General features: G+C 44.5%; 1 protein-coding gene across 1 annotated transcript in view; it reads right to left on the reverse strand.

The window, feature by feature from the left end:
- The window catches only part of LOC120055948 (solute carrier family 22 member 23-like), a 79752-nt gene that overhangs the window by 6592 nt on the left and 48061 nt on the right, over positions 1–25099 (reverse strand). Inside the window, exons 4-9 of the mRNA XM_039004022.1 lie at positions 15626–15794; positions 14514–14641; positions 10114–10216; positions 8923–9161; positions 7423–7455; positions 2385–2508 (exon numbers count right to left, since the gene is read on the reverse strand). Coding sequence (XP_038859950.1) covers positions 2385–2508; positions 7423–7455; positions 8923–9161; positions 10114–10216; positions 14514–14641; positions 15626–15794 — 796 coding nt within the window. The remainder of the gene's footprint in view (positions 1–2384; positions 2509–7422; positions 7456–8922; positions 9162–10113; positions 10217–14513; positions 14642–15625; positions 15795–25099) is intronic.

Here is a 25099-nt window from a genome sequence, read left to right on the forward strand (position 1 = left end):
GGCGCCCTGCACTTTCACTGGCTTTTGTCAAGTCGATCCCATTAACGGGATCTCAGCCGTAAGAAGTTAAAAACCTCTTAGGGATCCCTTCACCCCCATTCCCGCTCGGATCAAATAAACGGGATTGATTTGATAACATCCAGTGAAATTGCAGTGCCAAATTCAAAAACAGAAATACTCATAATAAGAATTCATTAAACATACAAGTGTTATACATCAAAATACAGCTTAACTTCTTGTTAATCCAGCCACAGTGTCAGACTTCAAAAAGGCTTTACAGCAAAAGCAGACCATGCGATTATCTGAGGACAGCACCCCGCATACAAACACAAGAAAATCTTATTTCAACCAGCCAGGTGCGACACAAAAAATCTGAAATAACGATATTATTCATGCCTTACCTTTGAAGATCTTCTTGTGTTGGCACGCCAAAATGTCCCAGAAACATCACAAATGGTCCTTTTGTTCGATAAATTTCTTCTTTATATCCCCAAAATGTCCATTTATTTGGCGCGTTCGATTCAGAAATACACCGGTTTCAACTCGCCCGACATGCCTACAAAGTATCTAATAAATTAGCTGTAAACTTGGTCCAAACATTTCAAACAACTTTCCTAATCCAACCTTAGGTATCCTAAAACGTAAATAATCAATATAATTTAAGACGGGATAAACGGTGTTTAATACCAGACGAAAACAATGTGAAGCACGTTACAGGTCGCGCCCACCAAAAGACTTGAGTCCCTCTGAGTGACACATGGAAATAACAGGGCTACTTAATTTCTCAAAAGAAAAACATCTACCAATTTCAAAAGACTGTTGACATCTTGTGGAAGCCATAGGAACTGCAAGCAAATTCCTATTAAAAAGAGCTAATAGAAAACACATTGACCTAAAAAAAAAAATCCCTGGATGGATTGTGCTCGGAGTTTCGCCTGCCAAATCAGTTCTGTTATACTCACAGACATTATTCAAACGGTTTTAGAAACTTCAGAGTGCTTTCTATCCAGATCTACTAATAATATGCAAATCCTAGCTTCTGGTCCTGAGTAGCAGGCAGTTTACTTTGAGCACGCTTTTCATCCGGACGTCAAAATACTGCTCCCTAGCCTTAAGAAATTTTAAGCACATTTTCACTCCTGAACTTATGTAGGCTTGCCATAACAAACGGGTTGAACATTTATTGACTCAAGACATTTCAGCTTTTCATTTGTAATTTATTTGTAAAAATGTCTAAAAACATTATTCCACTTTGACATTATTGTGCGTAGGCCAGTGACACAAAATCTCAATTTAATCCATTTTGAATTCAGGCTGTAACACAACAAAATGTGGAACTACTGAATACTTTCTGCTGCTACTCTGTTCTTTATTTTACTCTTATTATTAGTCACTTTACACTGCCTTCATGTAAATATCTACCTCAATTACCTCATATCCCTGCACATTGATCTGGTACCGATACTCCCTGGATATAGCTTCATTCATGTGTTACTATTACTTATATTTGTTTATTTTTTCACTCTGCATTGTTGGGAAGGGCTCGTAACCAAACATTTCACGGTATAGACTACACCCGTTGTATTCGGTGCATGTGACAAATAAAATTTGATTTGATTTGTAAGAGAATCCTGCCAATGCAGTACCATCATTTCTCTCCTTTCTGGTCTGGGACTGGCCACTAGGTGGTGCTCCGCAGTCACTCGAGGCGAGGCAGTGCAGTGCACCATACCTTACATAATACAACACACCATCATGACGATCCAAAGATGTGTCGTAGTTTGTACAGAGAGGGAAAGGCTAATTCAAACAATATGTGGATATAGAACTACACCCTTACTATGTTATAGATGGGGGCATGTAAGAAGAGGTCCATGATCATACAATAGTTTGAAATGGTGGGAGTGCTGTGCTAACAGCAGGGTTGTAATATCCTGGTGATATCCTAGCAGGTAAGAGCAACCTTAAGTCATTAACCTCTCTACTGCGATCAAAAGACTAAGACTATGTTATATTTGGATAATGAGCATCATAAAACACAGGCTATTTTGCCTTCACACTAGATGATGACAGCAACATTCAGACTCCACACCTCACCACATCTTTCTTCAATTCCAGATTTGTAGACAGTATATTTACATCGCTTGACAGAGTGAATGTTCTGTAAAATGTTATAAACTGAACCAGACATTTTCCTCAAGCCATCTCTGAATAAAAAAGGGGGGGAAAAATGAAACCCTGTTTTCAATTCCCATGAGGCCTAAAACAAGCTTTCTCCTCAACCCTGGCCTGAACATATCCTCACAGCCCCTCTGAATCCTATCCATCAACCCCCCTTAGTGGTACGCTCCAGTGGTCCGGTCCCAGTGTGTGGGTGGGCTCACCTGATGACGGTGGGGGTGATCTCAGCGCAGAAGAAGATGCTCAGGTTGCTGACAGCGTGGGAGGAGAACATGCCGATGATGGAAAAGGCGATGGAGAAGTTCTTATTAAGTGTATCCGAGCTCTCTGCACAGAAAGAAGACAACACACGAGTCAGCTATTAAACTCGATTCAGCCTAAATTATTAAAGTGGGATTAGTGTATATGAGCACTCTGCTTAGAAAGCAAACAAACATAACCATTATCTAGCCATTATACAGAGAGAATACATTCTAATGTAGAAAGGTGAAGCTCAAAGGAAAATACTATATCTAACCCTGATAGATGAATGACGCTCTTAAGAGAATGCTCATTGCACTGAGCAAGAAAAGTACCTATGCTTTCTCCTAAGAGCAGGGTGTTGTTGAAGGATGATCCTAATACTTCAACAACACATTTCCTGCCATCTTGACATAAAACTATGGGTTTATAAATAACATATGTAGATGGTTACATCATTCCCATGACGTGTATACAGTATATGAGGCATGTTTAAATTGCATCCGAGGCTGGTCTCCAGTCAGTTTGGTGTCTAAATTAAACATGTTTAAGTTGCCCAAAGAGGATAATCTCTGGCTGGTCCCGGATCGGTTTGGTGTCCAAATTAAAGATGTTTAAGTTGCCCAAAGAGGATCATCCGAGGTTGGTCAGTTTGCTGCTCCTCTCTAATCTCTAATCCCCTGGCTGTCTGACAACAGGCCAGGCCCAGTTTGCTTCCAGGTGGAAGATTAGGGATAGAGAGAATGGAGAGAACATAAGAGATAGATAAATACACAGGGGAAGAAGAGGGCTAGAGGTTAGTTAGGGTCAATGAGACAAAGGAGGATCAGGGAGTAGAATACAGACAGGGAGACTGGTAATTCCACCTCTAATGAAAAATAGCATTAAGAAGAAGTTACTCTTATTAAAATACACGAAGACCAAGCAAGATGAAAAGCAGCTCAGATGAATGATGGTGATACGGCATTATGTATTTCATACCAGGTATAATGTACTAGCTTTTAAGGTTGTACAACTGCTGGTTTCATGTGTCTGTTGTGGCGTTTCACTGTGAAGGACAAGCAAGCTGGATCTGAATGTGTATTTATGCAGTAAACAGAACGCAGCTAGCTAGTCCTTGAGATATTTATTCACTGATGCCTACAGACGTACTGAGCCAGTCACATGGTGCCTCTGAACTGTCACTTGTCGTAGTTGTCAAACAGAAATCGCACGTCACGGTTTGGGCTATCGGGACCTGACTGAACTCTGCAATGAGTTTGTGTTTTTAGAGAGTGGGTGGGAAAGAGAGTGGGAGTGATTGGGAGAAAGGGAGAGCTAGGAAAAGTCACAGTATTTACGTTGAGGTGAAAAATCAACCTTTACCTGGAACCACCAGCATTGTGCAACAAACACATTGCGACATTTAAAGCCCTGATTTTAGTGCTGTTAGTTTATAATGCTGACATTTTCTTAGTGTTCTTCAATCTTATAAAGATGTCAGTTCCTCCAATCTTTGTCTAATCATATCAAACAAATCACGCTGAGGACATCTGCTGCTATCATAATGTGTTTCTAACAGCTTGAACCACATTTATTGGTTATCAATTTACTGCAGAATTCTCCCATCTGCCCAGGACCTTCTTGGTTCTTTATCAAGCAGTTAAAGTATTTCCAGTAAGCTGAATATAATTCGGTAAACATGATAAACAGTTATGAGCCTGTAACGGTTCTCCTCTTCCTCTTCATCCGAAGAGGAGCATGGATTGAACCAAGACGCAGCGTTGTAGTTCGACATGATATTTATTAGACACGACAAAACAACGAAGACAAAAAACGAACTATACTTGAATTAACTAACAAAATAACAAAACGCATGTAGACAAAACCTGGACGTAAGAACTTACATGTAACACGAAGAACGCACGCACAGGGAAATGACTACATAAAAACCGAACGAACAAAATGAACAAACAAACCGAAACAGTCCCGTATGGTGCAACATAGACAGACACTAACACAGGAGACAACCACCCACAAACAAACAGTGTGAAAACACCTACCTTAATATGACTCTCAATCAGAGGAAATGAAACCACCTGCCTCTAATTGAGAGCCATATTAGGTCACCCTTTAAACCAACATAGAAACAGAAAACATAGACTGCCCACCCAAACTCACGTCCTGACCAACTAACACATACAAAACTAACAGAAAACAGGTCAGGAACGTGACATAACCCCCCCCCCTTAAGGTGCGAACTCCGGGCGCACCAGCACAAAGTCTAGGGGAGGGTCAGGGTGGGCATCTGACCACGGTGGTGGCTCAGGCTCTGGGCGAGGTCCCCACCCCACCATAGTCAATCCCAGCTTACGTCTCTCCCTCAGAATGACCACCCTCTTACTCCACCCACCTAATATACCGGGTAACATCAAAATAAGGGACAGCTCCGGGACAAGGTAGCTCAGGACAGATAGGTAGTTCAGGATAGAGAGGTAGTTCAGGATAGAGAGGTAGCTCAGGATAGAGAGGTAGATCAGGATAGAGGGGCAACTCCGGACTGAAGGGCAGCTCCGGACAGAGAGACAGCTCTGGACTGAGGGGCAGTTCTGGATACATGGCAGCTCTGGACTGAGGGACAGCTCATGGTTGGCTGACGGCTCTGGACGCTCATGGCTAGCTGACGGCTCTGGACGCTCATGGCTGGCTGACGGCTCTGGACGCTCATGGCTCGCTGCCGGCTCTGGACGCTCATGGCTCGCTGACGGCTCTGGCTGATCCGGTCTGGCGGAAGGCTCTGGCTGATCCGGTCTGGCGGAAGGCTCTGGCTGATCCGGTCTGGCGGAAGGCTCTGGCTGATCCGGTCTGGCGGAAGGCTCTGGCTGATCCGGTCTGGCGGAAGGCTCTGGCTGATCCGGTCTGGCGGAAGGCTCTGGCTGATCCGGTCTGGCGGAAGGCTCTAGCGGCTCCTGTCTGGCGGAAGGCTCTAGCGGCTCCTGTCTGGCGGACGGCTCTGTAGGCTCATGGCAGACGGGCGGCTTTGCAGGCTCATGGCAGACGGGCGGCTTTGAAGGCTCAATACAGACGGGCAGTTCAGGCACCGCTTGACAGACGGGCAGTTCAGGCGCCGCTTGGCAGACGGGCAGTTCAGGCGCCGCTTGGCAGACGGGCAGTTCAGGCGCTGCTTGGCAGACGGGCAGTTCAGGCGCTGCTTGGCAGACGGGCAGTTCAGGCGCCGCTGGACAGACGGCAGACTCTGACCGGCTGAGACGCACTGTAGGCCTGGTGCGTGGTACCGGAACTGGTGGTACCGGACTGGAGACACGCACCTCAAGGCTAGTGCGGGGAGCGGTAACATGACACACTGAGTTCTCAAAGCGCACTATAGGACTGGTGCGTGGTACCGGGACTGGTGGTACCGGGCTGAGAGCACGCACCTCAGAATGAGTGCGGGGAGAAGGAACAGTGCGTACAGGACTCTGGAGACGCACAGGTGGCTTGATGCGTGGTGCCGGAACTGGAGGCACTGGGCTGGAGACACGCACCATAGGGAGAGTGCGTGGAGGAGGAACAGGGCTCTGGAGACGCACTGGAAGCCTGGTGCGTAGTGTAGGCACTGGTGGTACTGGGCTGGGGCGGGGAGGTAGCGCCGGAAATACCGGACCGTGCAAGCGTACTGGCTCCCTTGAGCATTGAGCCTGCCCAACCTTACCTGGTTGAATGCTCCCCGTCGCCCTACCAGTGCAGGGAGGTGGAATAACCCGCACCGGGCTATGTAGGCGAACCGGGGACACCATGCGTAAGGCTGGTGCCATGTAAGCCGGCCCGAGGAGACGTACTGGTGGCCAGATATGTAGGGCCGGCTTCATGACATCCGGCTCAACGCTCAATCTAGCCCTACCAGTGCGGGGAGGTGGAATAACCCGCACCGGGCTATGCACACGTACAGGAGACACCGTGCGCTCTACTGCGTAACACGGTGTCTGCCCGTACTCCCGCTCTCCACGGTTAGCCTGAGAAGTGGGCGCAGGTCTCCTACCTGCCCTTGGCCCACTACCTCTTAGCCCCCCCCCAAGAAATTTTTGGGTAGTACTCACGGGCTTTTCGGGCTTCCGTGCTAGACGCGTCCCCTCATAACGCCGGTTTTTGGCTTGATTCTCCGGCCTCCAGCCTTGCTTCCTTGCTGCCTCCTCATATCGCCTCCTCTCAGCTTTAGCTGCCTCCAGCTCCTCTTTGGGGCGGCGATATTCTCCTGGCTGCGCCCAGGGTCCTTTGCCTTCTAGGTCTTCCTCCCATGTCCATTTCTCCAAATAATTCAGCCTCTCCTGTTGCGTGTTCCACTGCTCGAACTCACGCTGCTTGGTTCTGGATTGGTGGGTGGTTCTGTAACGGTTCTCCTCTTCCTCTTCATCCGAAGAGGAGGAGCATGGATTGAACCAAGACGCAGCGTTGTAGTTCGACATGATATTTATTAGACACGACAAAACAACGAAGACAAAAAACGAACTATACTTGAATTAACTAACAAAATAACAAAACGCATGTAGACAAAACCTGGATGTAAGAACTTACATGTAACACGAAGAACGCACGCACAGGGAAATGACTACATAAAAACCGAACGAACAAAATGAACAAACAAACCGAAAACAGTCCCGTATGGTGCAACATAGACAGACACTAACACAGGAGACAACCACCCACCAACAAACAGTGTGAAAACACCTACCTTAATATGACTCTCAATCAGAGGAAATGAAACCACCTGCCTCTAATTGAGAGCCATATTAGGTCACCCTTTAAACCAACATAGAAACAGAAAACATAGACTGCCCACCCAAACTCACGTCCTGACCAACTAACACATACAAAACTAACAGAAAACAGGTCAGGAACGTGACAGAGCCAGAATGATGGGGTATTGATTAGTTCAGCTTCTAGGGCAGAGCAACAGCAACAAGGGAAACATTGGCTGAGTTCCCACTAGAATGAATAGGAGACAAACCGATGGTTGTACTGTACCTATATTCAGATGGACACTGTATTTCCCCAGCACTACAGGAGCCATAGGGAGAGAGAGGGAAACATACACAGGTTAATATGTAGTCAAATGATCATCTAACACATCACACAGAGCATAGCCGACACAAAAATAAGACACAGCCATGCAGTACCACAAGTTAATTTTCCAGTCACAAAACACACACTAGTTACACCACAGCAATAACAACACAAGATGTGTGTTGTGTGTGCGTGCGTGTGTGTGTGTATGTGTTTGACCTTGATGTGTACCTGTAGTTGTAGGTTAAACATTTGTTCACTCAACGTATAAGTGACTCTTTAAAGAAATACTAAATACTCTGACAGATTTCAGACAATCATTTGTCCTTGTCATACAGTAACACCACATCACATAGACCTACATTTAAACCCCACTCCAAAACAACTATAGCTAACTATAAAGGCTATTTCACCTTTACCTATTCACATTCATAATAAAACTAGATACAACTAGATAAGATCCACACATACCAGCTGGCTAGTGACAGTGAGACATTTTAGCGGGGAGACATGACCTGCTATGCCACATGTCAGATAGCTTGTGCTACTCTCACAACGTGAGTGTTGTAGGGACGAGACAGAATGACACGGTGCCGTAGAGGTTAAGGTATGGCTTTGTACCGTAGAGGTTAAGGTATGGCTTTGTACCGTAGAGGTTAAGGTATGGCTTTGTACCGTAGAGGTCAAGGAATGGCTTTGTGTCATACAGGTTAAGGTATGGCTTTGTGTCATACAGGTTAAGGTATGGCTTTGTGCCGTAGAGGTCAAGGAATGGCTTTGTGTCATACAGGTTAAGGTATGGCTTTGTGTCATACAGGTTAAGGTATGGCTTTGTGCCGTAGAGGTCAAGGAATGGCTTTGTGTCATACAGGTTAAGGTATGGCTTTGTGCCGTAGAGGTCAAGGAATGGCTTTGTGTCATACAGGTTAAGGTATGGCTTTGTGCCGTAGAGGTTAAGGTATGGCTTTGTGCCGTAGAGGTTAAGGTATGGCTTTGTGCCGTAGAGGTCAAGGAATGGCTTTGTGTCATACAGGTTAAGGTATGGCTTTGTGCCGTAGAGGTCAAGGAATGGCTTTGTGTCATACAGGTTAAGGTATGGCTTTGTGCCGTAGAGGTTAAGGTATGGCTTTGTGTCATACAGGTTAAGGTATGGCTTTGTGCCGTAGAGGTCAAGGAATGGCTTTGTGTCATACAGGTTAAGGTATGGCTTTGTGCCGTAGAGGTCAAGGAATGGCTTTGTGCCGTAGAGGTCAAGGTGAGCAGCTAGAATGCACAGACTGTATGATAATTTGTGTGTGAGTGCTTGCAGTGTATGTGTGAGTGTGTGTGTGTTTGTGTGTGTGTGCATGTGCATGCCTGTGTGTTTGTATATTTGTGTGTGTGAGTGTGTGTGTGTGTGTGTGCATGTTTGTGACAGCGTGTGTACTATGCAGTATGTGTATAACACTGTAGGCTACCCACAGTTGAGCAGGCCAAGCTGCAGCAGTGATGCCAGCGCAGTGATGATCATGAACATGAGCAGGCCTCCCCTCCTCCCCATCAGGCCCACCGCCGGGCACAGTGCCATGCATGAAGCCACGGCGATGCCCGCCATGGTGTAGTAGTCAGCGTAGAAGTTGTGGAACATGGTGGACTCGTGGGTCTCGTGGTGGTCCATCATACTGCGGGCAAAGCAGTGGTGGATGCCATAGCCCGTCAGTCTGGATAGAGGGAGAGAGAGGGAGGGGAGAGAATGAGGAGAGAGAGAATGAAGATAAGAGAGAAAGGGGGAGATGGTGCAAGAGAGGGAAAAAGGAGTGAGGAGATGAAAGAGTGTACAGAGGACAGAAAGATAGAGAGGGATATGGGAAGAGAGGGTAAAGAAAAACGATGAGTCCAGACAGAGAGTGAGGGAGAAGAAAGAGGAAAATGAATCTCTCCTCTCGTCTCCTCTGAAACAAAGCAAAAAGCATGCACATACACCCTCTCCTGCTCATCTCCAGTTCTCTCATAAAAACACAGCTCATGCAAAATTCATGGTCAGACTAGAGTCAGGGGCACCGTGCACTGAAATAGCCAGGGCTGTGTCTATGTCTGCATGTCTATAAATTACTGGGATAGGTGAGTGAGAAGGTGAAGCTTTATTCTTTAGGCCATATGGCAGACATACAGACAGATGGACAGACAAACAGACGGACGAACGGACAGAGAGAGACAGACCTGCTAACAGCACAGACAGACAGACAGACGGACGTATGTACAGGCAGACAGACAGACTGGTCAGGGCACTGAAATAGCTAATAGCCTGTCTATAATGACTGGTGAGTGAGGGAAGTGGTGAATCTTTATTCTGAAGGGAGATAGATAGACAGATGAATGGCTGGATGGACAAACAGACATGCCTTCTAACAGCACAGACAGACAGAGACAGAGAGACGGATGGACGGACGAACAGGCCTGCCAACAGCACAGAGGGCCACTGCTGGTCGATGCTGCATCGAGCAGACAGGTCAATAGTCCCATCATCACAAAACACCGGCCACCGCATTTAACACCCAGAGGCGTCTTACTGGCAGGCTGCATCATGGACACATGCACACGCACACACAGACACACACCGCCAGACACACAACGCCAGACACACACCGCCAGACACACAAAGAACATACTTACGAGTTCACACAGAGGACCACAATGTTTTTCCACAGGTTCCTTGTCCCCACCATCTTTACGATACATGTCTTTTTTGGTTTCTTGTGAAGAGCGTTCTGCAGCTCTGAAACAATGAAAATAAGTCACATAAGGCTTTATACCAGGTTGTACAGTCAACCACAGGGCTTCATCTAATTCCACATGACGGGTTTAGGTGAGGGAAGGACACTTTCAGCTGCACACTATGTGATTCCTACCAACACATTTCATCATGTGACTTATGATGAGGGCAGTGCAGTGCATACCTGTTAGGAGACAGGTATGACAGGGGGAAGGAGTGGGTGACTAGGGGGAAAAAAGACGAGTGAATGAATGGATAAATGAAAAAGGACAACGCCCCAGCGAAGCACGGATCACGACATGGAGCACGGATGTTTTGAAATATAATGGGTTGCTATGGAAACAAACCTCCACTTTCTGCATGTACACACACATATGCACGTGCACATTCCAAGTTTATCGCTCTATAAAATAATGGAGCTTGGAAGTCATCCTCTGGCCCAATCTATGATTGGCTCTTAAACAAGAGGCCCTTTTCAGGGGCTAGTTATGTTACAAGGCTACATAACACACACACACACACACACACACACACACACACACACACACACACACACACACACACACACACACACACACACACACACACACACACACACACACACACACACACACACACACACACACACACACACACACACTGCACTGGGGGGGTGGTGCGGACGGCCCAATACATCATATTTGTACTGCATTGTCGAGGGAGCTCGCAAGTAAGCATTTCGCTGCACCGTTTACACCAGCAGTAAACTGGGTAAGTGACAAATAAACTTTAATTTGATTTGACAAACACCGAGGCTGCTTCTGGTTTTATTGTGAAGTGTTTACAGCTAAGAGAACCAGGTTCACCATGGAAAGATGACACGAGCATAGCTCTACCACTACAGAGACAAAGAATGCTCTAGCTAGCTACACCCATAGATGCAGATGACAACAGGAGGACAGAGAGTTGTGTGTGCAGGAGAGGACGAATGGGACGACCCTGCTGACAGACACACTGTCTCTCTACGCTGCATCAGCACACACTGTAAAGGATCTCTGGATGCTAAGAAAATTGTTGATTTCACATTAAGCAAATCTGTTTAACGATGTATTCTCACTGTTACTCTGAGTAGCACAGTAGCAGAAGAATTTGTAAATGGTTAGCATTTTCCTCTGCCATATCATACCTGACAAGAAGACATCCTAGGTAAAAGGGCACAGCTACAGTTAACTGCCAAAATATAGGAAACACTTGAGTAAATTAGGTTTCTGGGGGCTCTGCTATGGTGTCGGGGGCCTTTTCCTGGCATGGTTTAGATCCACACAACCCTTAGAGGGCAAGGGAAACGCCAATAAATACACAGCCATTCTGAGTGATCACCTTCAACCTATGGTGAATCATTCTTATCCTGATGGGAGTGGTCTCTTCCAGGATGACAATGCCGCCATCCACCAGGCACGAGTGGTCACTGAATGAGACAGCGTTTCCCACCACCATCAACAAAACACCAAATTATGGAATTTCTAATGAAAGATCCCTCCAATAGGTTCTATCCAGACACTTGTAGAATCTATAACAAGGCGCATTGAAGCTGTTCTGACGGCTCGTGGTGGCCCAACGACCTAATTAAGACACTTTATGATGGTGTTTTTTATTTATTTTATTACATGGGACAGAGAGAACATTTTACAGTTTTAAAGTTAGTTTCCTGCAAATCTACACATTTTGTAAAGGGGCTGAGGGAAATATTGAAGCTTCAAAGCAAATTTCCTGCAATTCTACACATTTTGCCATGGGGCCGAGAGACATTTCAGTTTTAAAGCTAATTTCCTTAAATTATAAACATTTTTCCATGGCTTATGCCTTGTTCTTATGTTATCTGAGAGACTCAAACATTACAACAAAATCAATAGGGTCCCCATGCCATGCCATTTTTGGAATTTTAGAATCTCCCTGATTGTCTAGTTTTTTTTATTTTGGTGATGGTTATTAAAGATTATCTTTTTTACATACTTTATATATGGTTTTAGTCGTTTAAGTTTACACTGAAAATGTTTTACATTCCCGAAAAGTATTATTAGACACTTGAGAATTGTTTGTTTCTTTGGACAGTTTCGTGAGAATGACCCAACTATGTTGTTTACAGAGGTTATGCTATTCACATTTAGGGGAAAAATTTGTAAATCATAACCGCTGTCAACAACATAGTTGGGTCATTCTCACGAAACTGTCCAAAGAAACAAACAATTCTCAAGTGTCCTTTTTCACAAAATGTTCTCTTGAATCACTGAGATTAGGATCTGTACTTATCTATTTTGTATTTATTTTAATGTTTTTTTTTATACATTTGACCAACATTTTTTCAAAAGTATCATTACCGTAAAAGTCCAAAAATGTAATAAACAAATCAATATTTATAATATTTTTTAAACCTGCTCCCCTAATGAAAAGGCCTGTGTTAAACATAACAATGAAAACACTAATATTCCAAATGAAATTATACAACTATTATCAAATTAAATCAGACTTTTCCCAATTTGAGCTCTAGCGGTTTCGGTAATGAGAAGAACCTCATTCTGAAGGCATATAAGCAAATACATTAACTTGACTTGTGCTCATCTAAGGACTTATCCTCTAGATGATGCATCATTGGTGAATAAAACTTTATTTAAAAACTGATTGGAGTTTTTACAGGAACTTGAAAAAGTGTCACGGTAATGAGATGTCCACAGACACTGTAGGTATGTAATACATACTATAGTTTAATGTAAACTTTAATTAGTATACCATTCTTATGATTTATGTACAAACTTTTTTTTCTCATTTTTTAATGACCTGATAAATGTATCTGGACACATTTTGGTAATGAGGATTTACAGTGAAAATGTTCAAAACTCAAACGAAAATGTCAAATGTATTTAAAATAAGACACGTTCCCAAAAACTAGACATCTTAATCCTCAGAATGATGCATCATGCTTTTGTAACTCAATTTGCTACAGACATTTTAAAACTGATTTCATGAGAACCATCCAGTCATCTCTTGTCCAAACTGCAGGAATCTGGCCTGGCTATATTTATCCATTATCCAGACACTAAGGTAGAGAGGTCAAAGGGATTGACCTGGTCCCATCTGTTGTCTATGAGCGATGCCTCTCCCCTTCTCCTTCTGCCCCGCTCCCTCTAAAGGCCCTAAAAACCGTGTTGGGGAAGCTACTCTGAAAATATAGTTTACCAAGCTACCAATACTTCACTCTGGAAGAAAGCTACCCTTAAGAAAAATATAGTGTACTTAACTAAAGTTACTTAGAAAAAGTAGTTCACAACATCCAAAATACTTTGTGATAAATTATCCAATCTAAATCTGAAATGTCATAGAATACAAATTGCAAGAACAGATCACTCTGGAGTCAGATGTTAACAGAATGTATATTTATCCTATTAAACACTTAAACAATGTTTGAAGTGAGAATTAGGCAGGTCCGATAATTTTTTTGCCAAAATGTAGTATGTAGTTACAGTAGCTACACTGCTACATGGCAAAAAAGTAAGTAGCTACTGAAAACACTACTGGATTAGAATTTGTTCCACCAAGCTACAGCAAAATGTAGTTACATTACTAGTTGAACTACTTCTAGTTCACTACTCCCCAACACTGATAATAAAATGAATTAGGTTCTGGAGGGTCGGGTCCATGATGCCACGGTGTAGGTTTACTACCCTGCCGCAGATATACCTCCACCCCCAGGAGAGAGGGCTGTTTCTATGGTAACCATGCAGAGAGGAAGGAAGGGGATCTCCCCTTCAAGATAATCCATATAGACTGTTGACTGGACAACAGGGACCTACACTCTACTGAGCCTGACCAGGCCTTTCTGTCTCAGAGAGAATCTAACATTGGCATTATTATACTGTATGCTTATGGCTGCGTTTATCAGAACAGGCGGGCCAATTCTGATATTTTTCCCACTAATTTGTCTTTGACCAATCACATCAGATGTTTTCACACAATATCTTTTTCAGAGCTGATTTGATTGGTTAAATGACCAATTAGTGAAAAAATAGATCTGATCTGAATTGGGCTGCCTGTGTAAACACGGCCAGAGTTTTGTATTCAAAGTTAATAGATAGTGAAAATAATGAAAAGGATCTAGAGACTATCCTAACTGTCATTGCTAGAGATATTGTCTAAGAAGAACCTTTCACTTCAGGGATCAACAAACATTTCACTTCCAAATAACAACATTAAACCCATAGCAGAGGAAAGAAACGAATCCAAACCAAAGACAAAACACTTGGGCTAATTAGATAGTGATCTCTACCTGTAAGGATGTGGTCAGTGTCCAGCTCGGGGTTGACCTGGTTCTTCTTGATGATATGTCCCATGATCCACTTGGAGCGGCCGTACTGTTGAGTGGCCAGCAGCCACCGCAGAGACTCGGGAAAGATCCTGCATGGAGACAAGACAGAACACTCTCTAACTCTCTCCTCAATAAAATATGAACCGCTGAATCAAAATGAAATTAGTACCTATTTTTTTCACTGGGATTTAATGAGAGGCTGATAGGAATCTCAATACATCATTCTCCTCCTCAGGCTCTGTGGGAATCCCTGAGTCTGAAACGTGTGTGTGGCATGTGCGTATATGTGAATATTAATTTCTTTCTTTCTAGCGGATTGAAACTCGGATTGAATCTGCCTTTAAAATGCTTTCGTAACTTGTGGATATTAAGTCCTTTGTTAAGGTGTGTAATTTGAAGGGAAAGAAAATGACAAGAGCTATGATTCTCTTGGATGAACTAAAACCCATAAGTTTCTTCCCCTTGTTCTGTTGGCAGCTTTCCCAGCAGTCAGGTATACAGTGTGAATACAGGGTAAATGATGGTTAATTAATTATTATTTATTACCCAGGCTTTAAAAAGACCAGCTGTATTAACATGTACAGTAGAGGTCCTTTGACCTTAAGCTAAGGCTCTTAAGCTATAAAGATGATAGGCGATTAGGTATTCCTAAATAAGAGGGAAACAGCTGGAAAACCCCAAAAAGCTTCCCTCTGATTCTATACATATCTGATTAACCTCCAGTGTCCTGGGAACTACACAGATAATATTTCACTTCCGTGTGCTCCCATGCCCCGCTGGCCCCATACTAACTTCATACATACATAATATGAGCATTGGATAAATAGAGCCTACATTAACATAAAGCAGAAACCAATCATGAACTGTAGTGTAAGATAATTGGGAGTAGCACCTTATCAAGTGAATTAAATCAGTATTTTCTATCTAAATGGGATCACCTGTATGCATATAATAAATAGGTAAATATATCAACACTGAGCTGCCAAATTGTAGCAGGTGTTGAAGTATAGCCTGGTCCTAGAACAGTTTGGCGCTTTGCCTGAGATGGGGAGTAAAGTAGGTGTTGTCCTCACCAGATATAAGCCAGCATGAGGAGAAGAGGGCAGATGATGACAGCCTGCAGAACCTGCCAGTCTCGACAGAGGTATGCCATCCCTGGCATCAGGAGCTGCCCGCCCAGCACCACGAAGCTGGCAACCATGGTCATGGAGAAACGCCAGGCTGGTAGGCACAGCTCAATCCCTGGTAGAGAGAGAGGAGAGAGAGGTTAGCCTACAGGGACCTACAATACAGATAGATACACACACTCTGACCACAGACACAGTTCCATCTATGATAGAGAGGGTGCAGAGGGAACACAAGGTCAACAATGACACTCCCACACATTCACGACTTGACAGAGAGAGTGGACAGAAGGGAGAGGGGTCGACACTACAGTTCCACTACATAGCTCCATCCCTGGGAAGGAGACGAGTTATCCTGATACCGATGCCACTCCAGTATTGTGAACATTATTGTCCAATTACCTTGTCTAGAACTGATTCTAAATGTATGACTGATGCTACTGCATAAACCTGCATTTTCATGCAGATAATATGGGACTATTAGCCTATTTTAGCTGAAGAGCACTGACTCTTCCATGGCTAGGACACAACACAGTCTCTGTCCTGATCCGACTGAACCAAACCTATTGCAGTAAAGTAATGAGAGTCTCCTTCGACTAATTTCTTCCCAGTCACTTTCAGAAAGTCCTTGATTCATTCATACAGACATTAGCATGCATGCCACCACCACGCTAGCCGGCAGAAACACACAGAACTCAGCCCCTTAGCAAGCTAGACACTGCGGCAGCATAGCATAGAATAAAATAGGCGATATCAATCTTATGAAGCTGGTGAGTGGTACTGTACTGCAACAACAGTTCCCTTTCATTCCCTTCTCTTTCTCAGTCTTTTGTCTTCCACTCATCACTTTATATCTCCTCCTATTTTTCTTTTTACTTGTGTTTTTTCTTTTTCTCAGTTCCAACTGGGTCTTTCAAGGTGACAGGGCCGGGATAATACACTGTCAGCAGGCTGCAGCTCCACCCCCGAGGAAAAGGCCGGAATTTCAATTAGCATCTGCCCCCCTCCTAGCTAGTATGAATAATGCTCTGTGTTCACGGGACAGTAACGCAGCTGGAATGACAGAGCTAAGACTGAGGAGGAGGAGGAGGAGAGGGGAGAGTGGTGAGAGAGGGGGAAGAGAGGAGAAGGAGTGTTGGGTTTGGTGTAACCTCACCATGACACTGTGACAGTAATGCAGCTGGAACGACAGAGCTAAGACTGAAGAGGAGGAGTAGAGGGGAAAAGGAGAGGGGAGACGTGTGGGAGAGTAGAGAGGAGAGGGGAGAGGGTTAGGAGGGGAGAGAGGAGAGGGGAGCAAGGTGGGAGGGGAGGGAGGAGAGGGGTGGGAGGTGAGAGAGGAGGGAGAGGAGAGAGGAGAGGGAGTGTTGGGTTTTGGAGTAACCTCATCCTGATTCTCTGTGGGAGTCTTCTGAGTAAAGTCATGGGTCACTGGGAATAGCATGGGTTGGTGTTATGTGGTTTTGTGAGTGTGTGAATCGAACATATGGATGTACTTACAAAACATTCTACAGAAGTACTATGAGCTCCTTACTTCAGCTGATCCTAATCCTCCACATCCCTCCTGATCAGCAGTCCCACACTGCCCTGCACCAGCCCCAACCTCCAACTATCAGCCCAGGTCCTGCCCTGCCTGCTGACACAAATCCCAGCGCTCAGGTGATGTCACACACAAAGCACTCACAGAAAGCCACAATGACACAGGGGTGATACTGAGGTGACCCACGGGTGACCAAAAAGGAGTGACCAAACAGGAGTGACCAAATGCACTAAAACAGGACTTTGTTAACACACATGCCACATGATGACAACTGACAATACTTATCTAAAGCCATGGTGGGGGACAGCATTGTTATCAAGGAGTAGCCTAACCATCAAAGCCATAATCTGCCAAAAGCCTCTGGTTTGCAACCTCTGTTCATCAAGTAGTCCAACACAGTGTGGATTCTGGAATAGAACATGCAACTTCAAGAACATAATGTCCAGTGAGTCAAAGAGGTTCCATTGTTCTGAGAACATTACAGTATCTGACCACTAGGGGCCCACAGTGATGTTATTTCCCTGTGACCAGTGGGTAACACACCACACTGACCTTTCCCCGGCAGTCACATGATCTCCTCATGGCCCCATGCCATGTCGTCACCCCCTGCCTCCCCCCCTGCTCCCGGCCACTGGGTTTGTGTGTTCCCAGCCAGTAAACAGCTCCAGGGCCCGCTCCTTCTAAATACAGTAAAGATGTGGTGGTAGACATATTATACTGTACAGTTATAATGATCATTCTTAAAAAGATTGTAGATAATAAGACTCAGAATACTGCTTCCTGTTTTTTTCTTAAAGAGATTGTACAAATGGAATAATGTGTGTGCAACCATGTGCTCAATATCCAGAAAGGTTGAGACTGAAGAGTGACTGTGTGGACGTGTTTATCTATGCCTCTGGGGACCAGAAGTCCCCACAAGAATAGCAAACAAAGAAGGGTTAGAGTTAAGGTTAGGTTTTGGGGTTAGAGTTAGCGTAAGGGTTAAAGTTAGTGTTAGGGATTAGGGAAAATAGGATTTTCAATGGGACTGATTTTTGTGTCCCCACAAGGTTAGTTGTATAAGACTGTGTGTGTGTGTGTTTGTGCGTGCGCACGCCTGAGTGCATGTGTGTGTGTAGTAGGCCTATCTCATTCTTTGTGGACTTTAAGTGAGGTCACACTCATTGATCAATACCTTATCTTAAACTGTAAGGATCAATAGGCTCTGGGTCCAAGGCCTCTGAGGAATAGAGGGATGTTTAGGTAACAACTTCACAGTAATACTACGTTGATCCCTACTTCCAAAATGGCATGACAATATTTGCAACTTAGAACTTTGCCTGCTGAACGTGGATGAATGAATGTGTGTGAGTGTGCACGCACATGTAAGTTTGCTTGTGTCTCTGTAGTAAAAACAGACATTACTATCAACACAAAAAGGATGTATCTGCGGTTTAATCATTATTCCAAACAGTTGCAAAATGAGTTTAGCTACTTTTGCAACAAAAATTTGCATTTTTATTGGACAGACTCAGGTAGGTTCCTCTGTTTGCTGAACCTATCCAATAGAAACGCTAGTTTTCGTCGCTAAATTGTTTGGATTAGTGATTACACCCCAGCTCTACTAGTCCCAGATGAGACCCCAGACAGACATAACATACATCCAGTCAGTGTAACACAAACACAAATCATGACAAAATAGCACCAACAAAACCACAGTCATCAACCTGGTCCAAACAGTTGATGGATTAGGTCTATCGTTGACTCCCTACACCATGAGAAGAAAAAAGAGACACAATGCAGTCTGATACTATGTCCTGCTCTGTTGCTTTGGACAGTGGGTAAATGTCACTTATCCAAAGGGTAAGCGATCATGTTGTTATATCATGTTGTGAAAGCGTGAGTTATTTGAATAACACAGTGTCTGCAAAATGGGCCTACTACAGTATCAAGCTATGGAAAGAAGGTCCCCATCCATCCACCACACTGGGACTTCTGCTAGGGAGGGATATAGACCCCCAGGAGAGGATGGGGGCTAGGGGTGAGAGATATGGATGTAGGGATATAGACCCCCAAGACAGGATGGAGGCTAGGGGTGAGAGATATGGATGTAGGGATATAGACCCCCAAGACAGGATGGAGGCTAGGGGTGAAAGATAGGGATGGAGGGATATAGACCCCAAGACAGGATGGAGGCTAGGGGTGAGAGATATGGATGTAGGGATATAGACCCCAAGACAGGATGGAGGCTAGGGGTGAGAGATATGGATGTAGGGATATAGACCCCCAAGACAGGATGGAGGCTAGGGGTGAAAGATAGGGATGGAGGGATATAGACCCCCAGGAGAGGATGGGGGCTAGGGGTGAAAGATAGGGATGGAGGGATATAGACCCCAAGACAGGATGGAGGCTAGGGGTGAAAGATAGGGATGGAGGGATATAGACCCCAAGACAGGATGGAGGCTAGGGGTGAAAGATAGGGATGGAGGGATATAGACCCCCAAGAGAGGATGGGGGCTAGGGGTGAAAGATAGGGATGGAGGGATATAGACTCCCAAGAGAGGATGGGGGCTAGGGGTGAAAGATAGGGATGGAGGGATATAGACCCCCAAGACAGGATGGAGGCTAGGGGTGAAAGATAGGGATGGAGGGATATAGACCCCCAAGAGAGGATGGAGGCTAGGGGTGAAAGATAGGGATGGAGGGATATAGACCCCAAGACAGGATGGAGGCTAGGGGTGAAAGATAGGGATGGAGGGATATAGACCCCCAAGAGAGGATGGAGGCTAGGGGTGAAAGATAGGGATGGAGGGATATAGACCCCCAAGACAGGATGGAGGCTAGGGGTGAAAGATAGGGATGGAGGGATATAGACCCCCAAGAAATGATGGGGGCTAGGGGTGAAAGATAGGGATGGAGGGATATAAACCCCCAAGAGAGGATGGGGGCTAGGGGTGAAAGATAGGGATGGAGGGATATAGACCCCCAAGAGAGGATGGGGGCTAGGGGTGAAAGATAGGGATGGAGGGATATAGACCCCCAAGAGAGGATGGGGGCTAGGGGTGAAAGATAGGGATGGAGGGATATAGACCCCCAAGAGAGGATGGGGGCTAGAGGTGAGAGATAGGGATGGAGGGATATAGACCCCCAAGAGAGGATGGAGGCTAGGGGTGAAAGATAGGGATGGAGGGACATAGACCCCAAGAGAGGATGGGGGCTAGGGGTGAGAGATAGGGATGGAGGGATATAGGGGCGGAAGAAAAGGAAGTTTGCCTAGCAGCCGGGGAATGTACACTCAGCACAAAAGTGAACTTTACCCTGCTCAGAGGAAGCACTGAGTGTGCATCTTATCTAATTTATCTAGACACAAAAAGTGAGGGAGTGGGGGAGGACAGGACGAGAAGGAGGGAAGGGATTCTGTGAATCACCCACCCAGTCATAGATTCTCTCCTCTCCTCTCATTGGAGAAACTCCTCCATTTCTTCCACCTAGACATCCTTCTCTGTCTCTCTGAGAAATAGGGCTGATCTCAGCAGCCATTTGTCTGTAGTGCTTCTACATCTGCATTGCTTGCTGTTTGGGGTTTTAGGCTGGGTTTCTGTATACCACTTTGTGACATGGGCTGATGTAAAAGGGGCTTTATGAATAAATGTGATTTGATTTGACTAGGTGATCCATGTTCAGTTAAGCCTGGGTCCAACATGCCTTCATTATAAGTCTCTAACTGATCCTAGGTCCTGAGGGTGACTGAGCACAGTGCAGCAGGCTGTGGCTGGTGTCCTCAGGAAGCCATATCCATACTGGATGAGGGGAAATGAAAAGCTTTTCTCTATAGCAGAGAGATGGACAGTGTCTGCTAATGTGAACAGGCCTGAGTGATACATCCACCCAGATAAAGACCCATTGACAATCAATTAAAACGAGGACAAGTAGACAGAGAGAAAGATAAACTGATATTGAAGCTACAAGGATCCAAGACTGGTAAAGCATGGACTCAGTTCAGTCCTACGTATTGCAGCAGGAAGGGGAACAGAACTGGGCCAAATCCTGTCTGAATGAACCAGCTTTACTCCCCCATCACCAGAGGGGAAACAGACCAGGATAGAGCAGGGCAAACAGGGGGTATGCTGCCCACTGGCTCACACGGAAGAGGGGCTACGGATATGACCTATTACAGCTATGTACTCTTTAGAGTTGATTAGTGTTTTCCTGTTTTTCAGTACATACAGTATCTCTGCCGTTTCTATGTGCAATGCTAAATGTATAGCAATGTCTCTGAGCGAAACGTATAGCAATTTCTCTGTGCGAAACGTATAGCAATGTCTCTGTGCTAAATGTGAAGCAATGTCTCTGTGCTAAATGTATATCAATGTCTCTGTGCTAAATGTATATCAATGTCTCTGTGCTAAATATATATCAATGTCTCTGTGCTAAATGTATATCAATGTCTCTGTGTTAAATGTAAAGCAATGTCTCTGTGCTAAACGCATAGCATTGTCTCTGTGCTAGATGTACAGCATTGTCTCTAGGTAATGTCTCTGTGCTAGACGTATAGCAATATCTCTGTGCTAAATGTATAGCAATGTCTCTGTGCTAAATGTACATAAATGTCTCTGTGCTAAATGTGTATCAATGTCTCTGTGCTAAATGTAAAGCAATGTCTCTGTGCTAAATGTAAAGCAATGTCTCTGTGCTAAATGTATATCAATGTCTCTGTGCTAAATGTATATCAATGTCTCTGTGTTAAATGTATAGCAATGTCTCTGTGCTAAATGTATAGCAATGTCTCTGTGCTAAATGCATAGCATTGTCTCTGTGCTAAACGCATAGCATTGTCTCTGTGCTAAACGCATAGCATTGTCTCTGTGCTAGACGTATAGCATTGTCTTTAGGCAATGCCTCTGTGCTAGACGTATAGCAATGGCTCTGTGCTAAATGTATATCAATGTCTCTGTGCTAAATGTATATCAATGTTTCTGTGCTAAATGTATATCAATGTCTCTGTGCTAAATGTTTAGCAATGTCTCTGTGCTAAATGTATATCAATGTTTCTGTGCTAAATGTATATCAATGTTTCTGTGCTAAATGTTTAGCAATGTCTCTGTGCTAAATGTTTAGCAATGTCTCTGTGCTAAATGTAAAGCAATGTCTCTGTGCTAAATGTTTAGCAATGTCTCTGTGCTAAATGTATAGCAATGTCGATGATGTACATGTGATGGGGGAAAATAGATACAGTTACATATCGCAATATTATCTTTGGGCGATATTATATTAATATATATATATATATTTTTTTTGTAATTTTTTTTATCCCATTTTCTCCCCAATTTTTGTGGTATCCAATCGCTAGTAATTACTATCTTGTCTCATCGCTACAACTCCCGTACGGGCTCGGGAGAGACGAAGGTCGAAAGCCATGCATCCTCCGAAGCACAACCCAACCAAGCCGCACTGCTTCTTAACACAGCGCGCCTCCAACCCGGAAGCCAGCCGCACCAATGTGTCGGAGGAAACACCGTGTACCTGGCCCCCTTGGTTAGCGCGCACTGCGCCCGGCCCGCCACAGGAGTCGCTGGAGCGCGATGAGACAAGGATATCCCTACTGGCCAAACCCTCCCTAACCCGGACGACGCTATGCCAATTGTGCGTCGCCCCACGGCCCTCCCGGTCGCGGCCGGCTGCGACAGAGCCTGGGCGCGAACCCAGAGACTCTGGTGGCACAGCTAGCACTGCGATGCAGTGCCCTAGACCACTGCGCCACCCGGGAGGCCATTATATTAATATTTTACTCTAAGTATCGACTTTATTTCTCTGACTGATCAAAACAATTTTTTTCATGCTCTCTCTTCTCCTTGCATATAGTGAGCAAATTTTTTGAATCATCAAAACACAATAAAATCACAGTATTAAAACGCAATACATACAGAATCGTGAGAATCACAATATACAGTGCATTCTGAAAGTATTCAAACCCCTTGACTATTTCCACATTTTGTTATGTTACAACCTTACTGTAAAATCGATTAAATAGTTGTTGTTTTTCTCATCAATCTACACACATACACCCCATAATGACAAAGCAAAAACAGGTTTTTATAATTGTTTTCAAATGTATTAATAAGTTAAAAAAATCAAAATATGACATTTACATAAGTATTCAGACCCTTTACTCAGCACTTTGTTTCAGCACCTTTGGCAGCGATTACAGTCTTAAATCTTATTGGGTGTGACGCTACAAGCTTGGCACACCTGTATTTGGGGAGTTTCTCTCATTCTTCTCTGCAGATCCTCTCAAGCTCTGTCAGGTTGGATGGGGAGCGTTGCTGCTCAGCTATTATCAGGTCTCTCCAGAGATGTTCCTTCGGGTTCAAGTCCGGGATCTGGCTGGGCTCTCAAGGACCTTCAGAAACTTGTCCCGAAGCCACTCCTGGGTTGTCTTGGCTGTGCGCTTAGGGTCGCTGTTGGAATGCTTGATAATGTATGTGATATCAAGAGAGACATATTTTCTGGGTGATTTAAATATTGACTGGCTTTCATCAAGCTCCCCACTCAAGAAAAAGCTACAAACTGTAACCAGTGCCTGCAACCTGGTTCAGGATATCAGTCAACCTACCAGGGGGGTTACAAACAGCACAGGAATGAAATCATCAACATGAATTGATCACATCTTTACTAATGCTGCAAAACTGTGCTTGAAAGCAGTATCCAGATCCATCAGATGTACTGTAGTGATCACAATATAGTAGCCATAGTTAGGAAAACCACAGTTACAAAGGCTGGGCCTAATACAGTGTATAAGAGGTCATACAATACATTCTGTAGTGATTCCTATGTTGTTGATGTAAAGAATATTTGTTGGTCCGTGGTCTGTAATGAGGAGCACACAGACATTGCACTTGACACATTTATGAAATTGTATGGTTGAGAGGGATGAGACAAAAGGAATGGCAAATAAGTCTGGCTGCACAACCGATTGGCAAATGTATTGCAAATTGAGAAATCATTTGCCTAAACTGAATAAAAAGAAGAAGAAACTACACTATGAAACAAAGATAAATGACATAAAGAATGATAGTTAAAAGGCAAACTCAGCTCCATCATTCTTTGAATCAGATGGCTCATTCATTACAAAACCAACTGATATTGCCAACTACTTTAATAATTTTTTCATTGCAAGATTAGCAAACTTAGGCATGACATGCCAGCAACAACCAATGACACTACACATCGAAGCATATCTGACCAAATTATGAAAGATTAAATTAAATCTAGAATCAGCTTCCTATTTCGCAACAAAGCCTCCTTCACTCATGTCGCCAAACATACCCTCGTAAAACTGACTATCCTACCGATCCTTGACTTCGGCGATGTCATTTACAAAATAGCCTCCAACATTCTACTCAGCAAACTGGATGATGTCTATCACAGTGCCATCTGTTTTATCACCAAAGCCCCAAATACTACCCACCACTGCGACCTGTATGCTCTCATTGGCTGGCCCTCACTATATATCAGTCGCCAAACCCACTGGCTCCAGGTCATCTATAAGTATTTGCTAGGTAAAGCCCCGCCTTATCTCAGCTCACTGGTCACCATAGCAACACCCACCCCTAGCACGCGCTCCAGCAGGAACATTGCACTGGTCATCCCCAAAGCCAACACCTCTTTTGGCCGCCTTTCCTTCCAGTTCTCTGCTGCCAATGACTGGAACGAATTGCAAAAATCTCTGAAGATGGAGTCTTATATCTCCCTCACTAACTTTAAGCATCAGCTGTCTGAGCAGCTTACCGATCACTGTACCTGTACACAGCCAATCTGTAAATAGCACACCCGACTACCTCATCAGCCAGAGTGTCTATGTATGCGGATGACTCAACACTGTACACATCAGCTACTACAGCAAC

Source organism: Salvelinus namaycush, chromosome 11 (assembly GCF_016432855.1).
Source record: "Salvelinus namaycush isolate Seneca chromosome 11, SaNama_1.0, whole genome shotgun sequence".
Taxonomy (NCBI): Eukaryota; Metazoa; Chordata; class Actinopteri; order Salmoniformes; family Salmonidae; genus Salvelinus; species Salvelinus namaycush.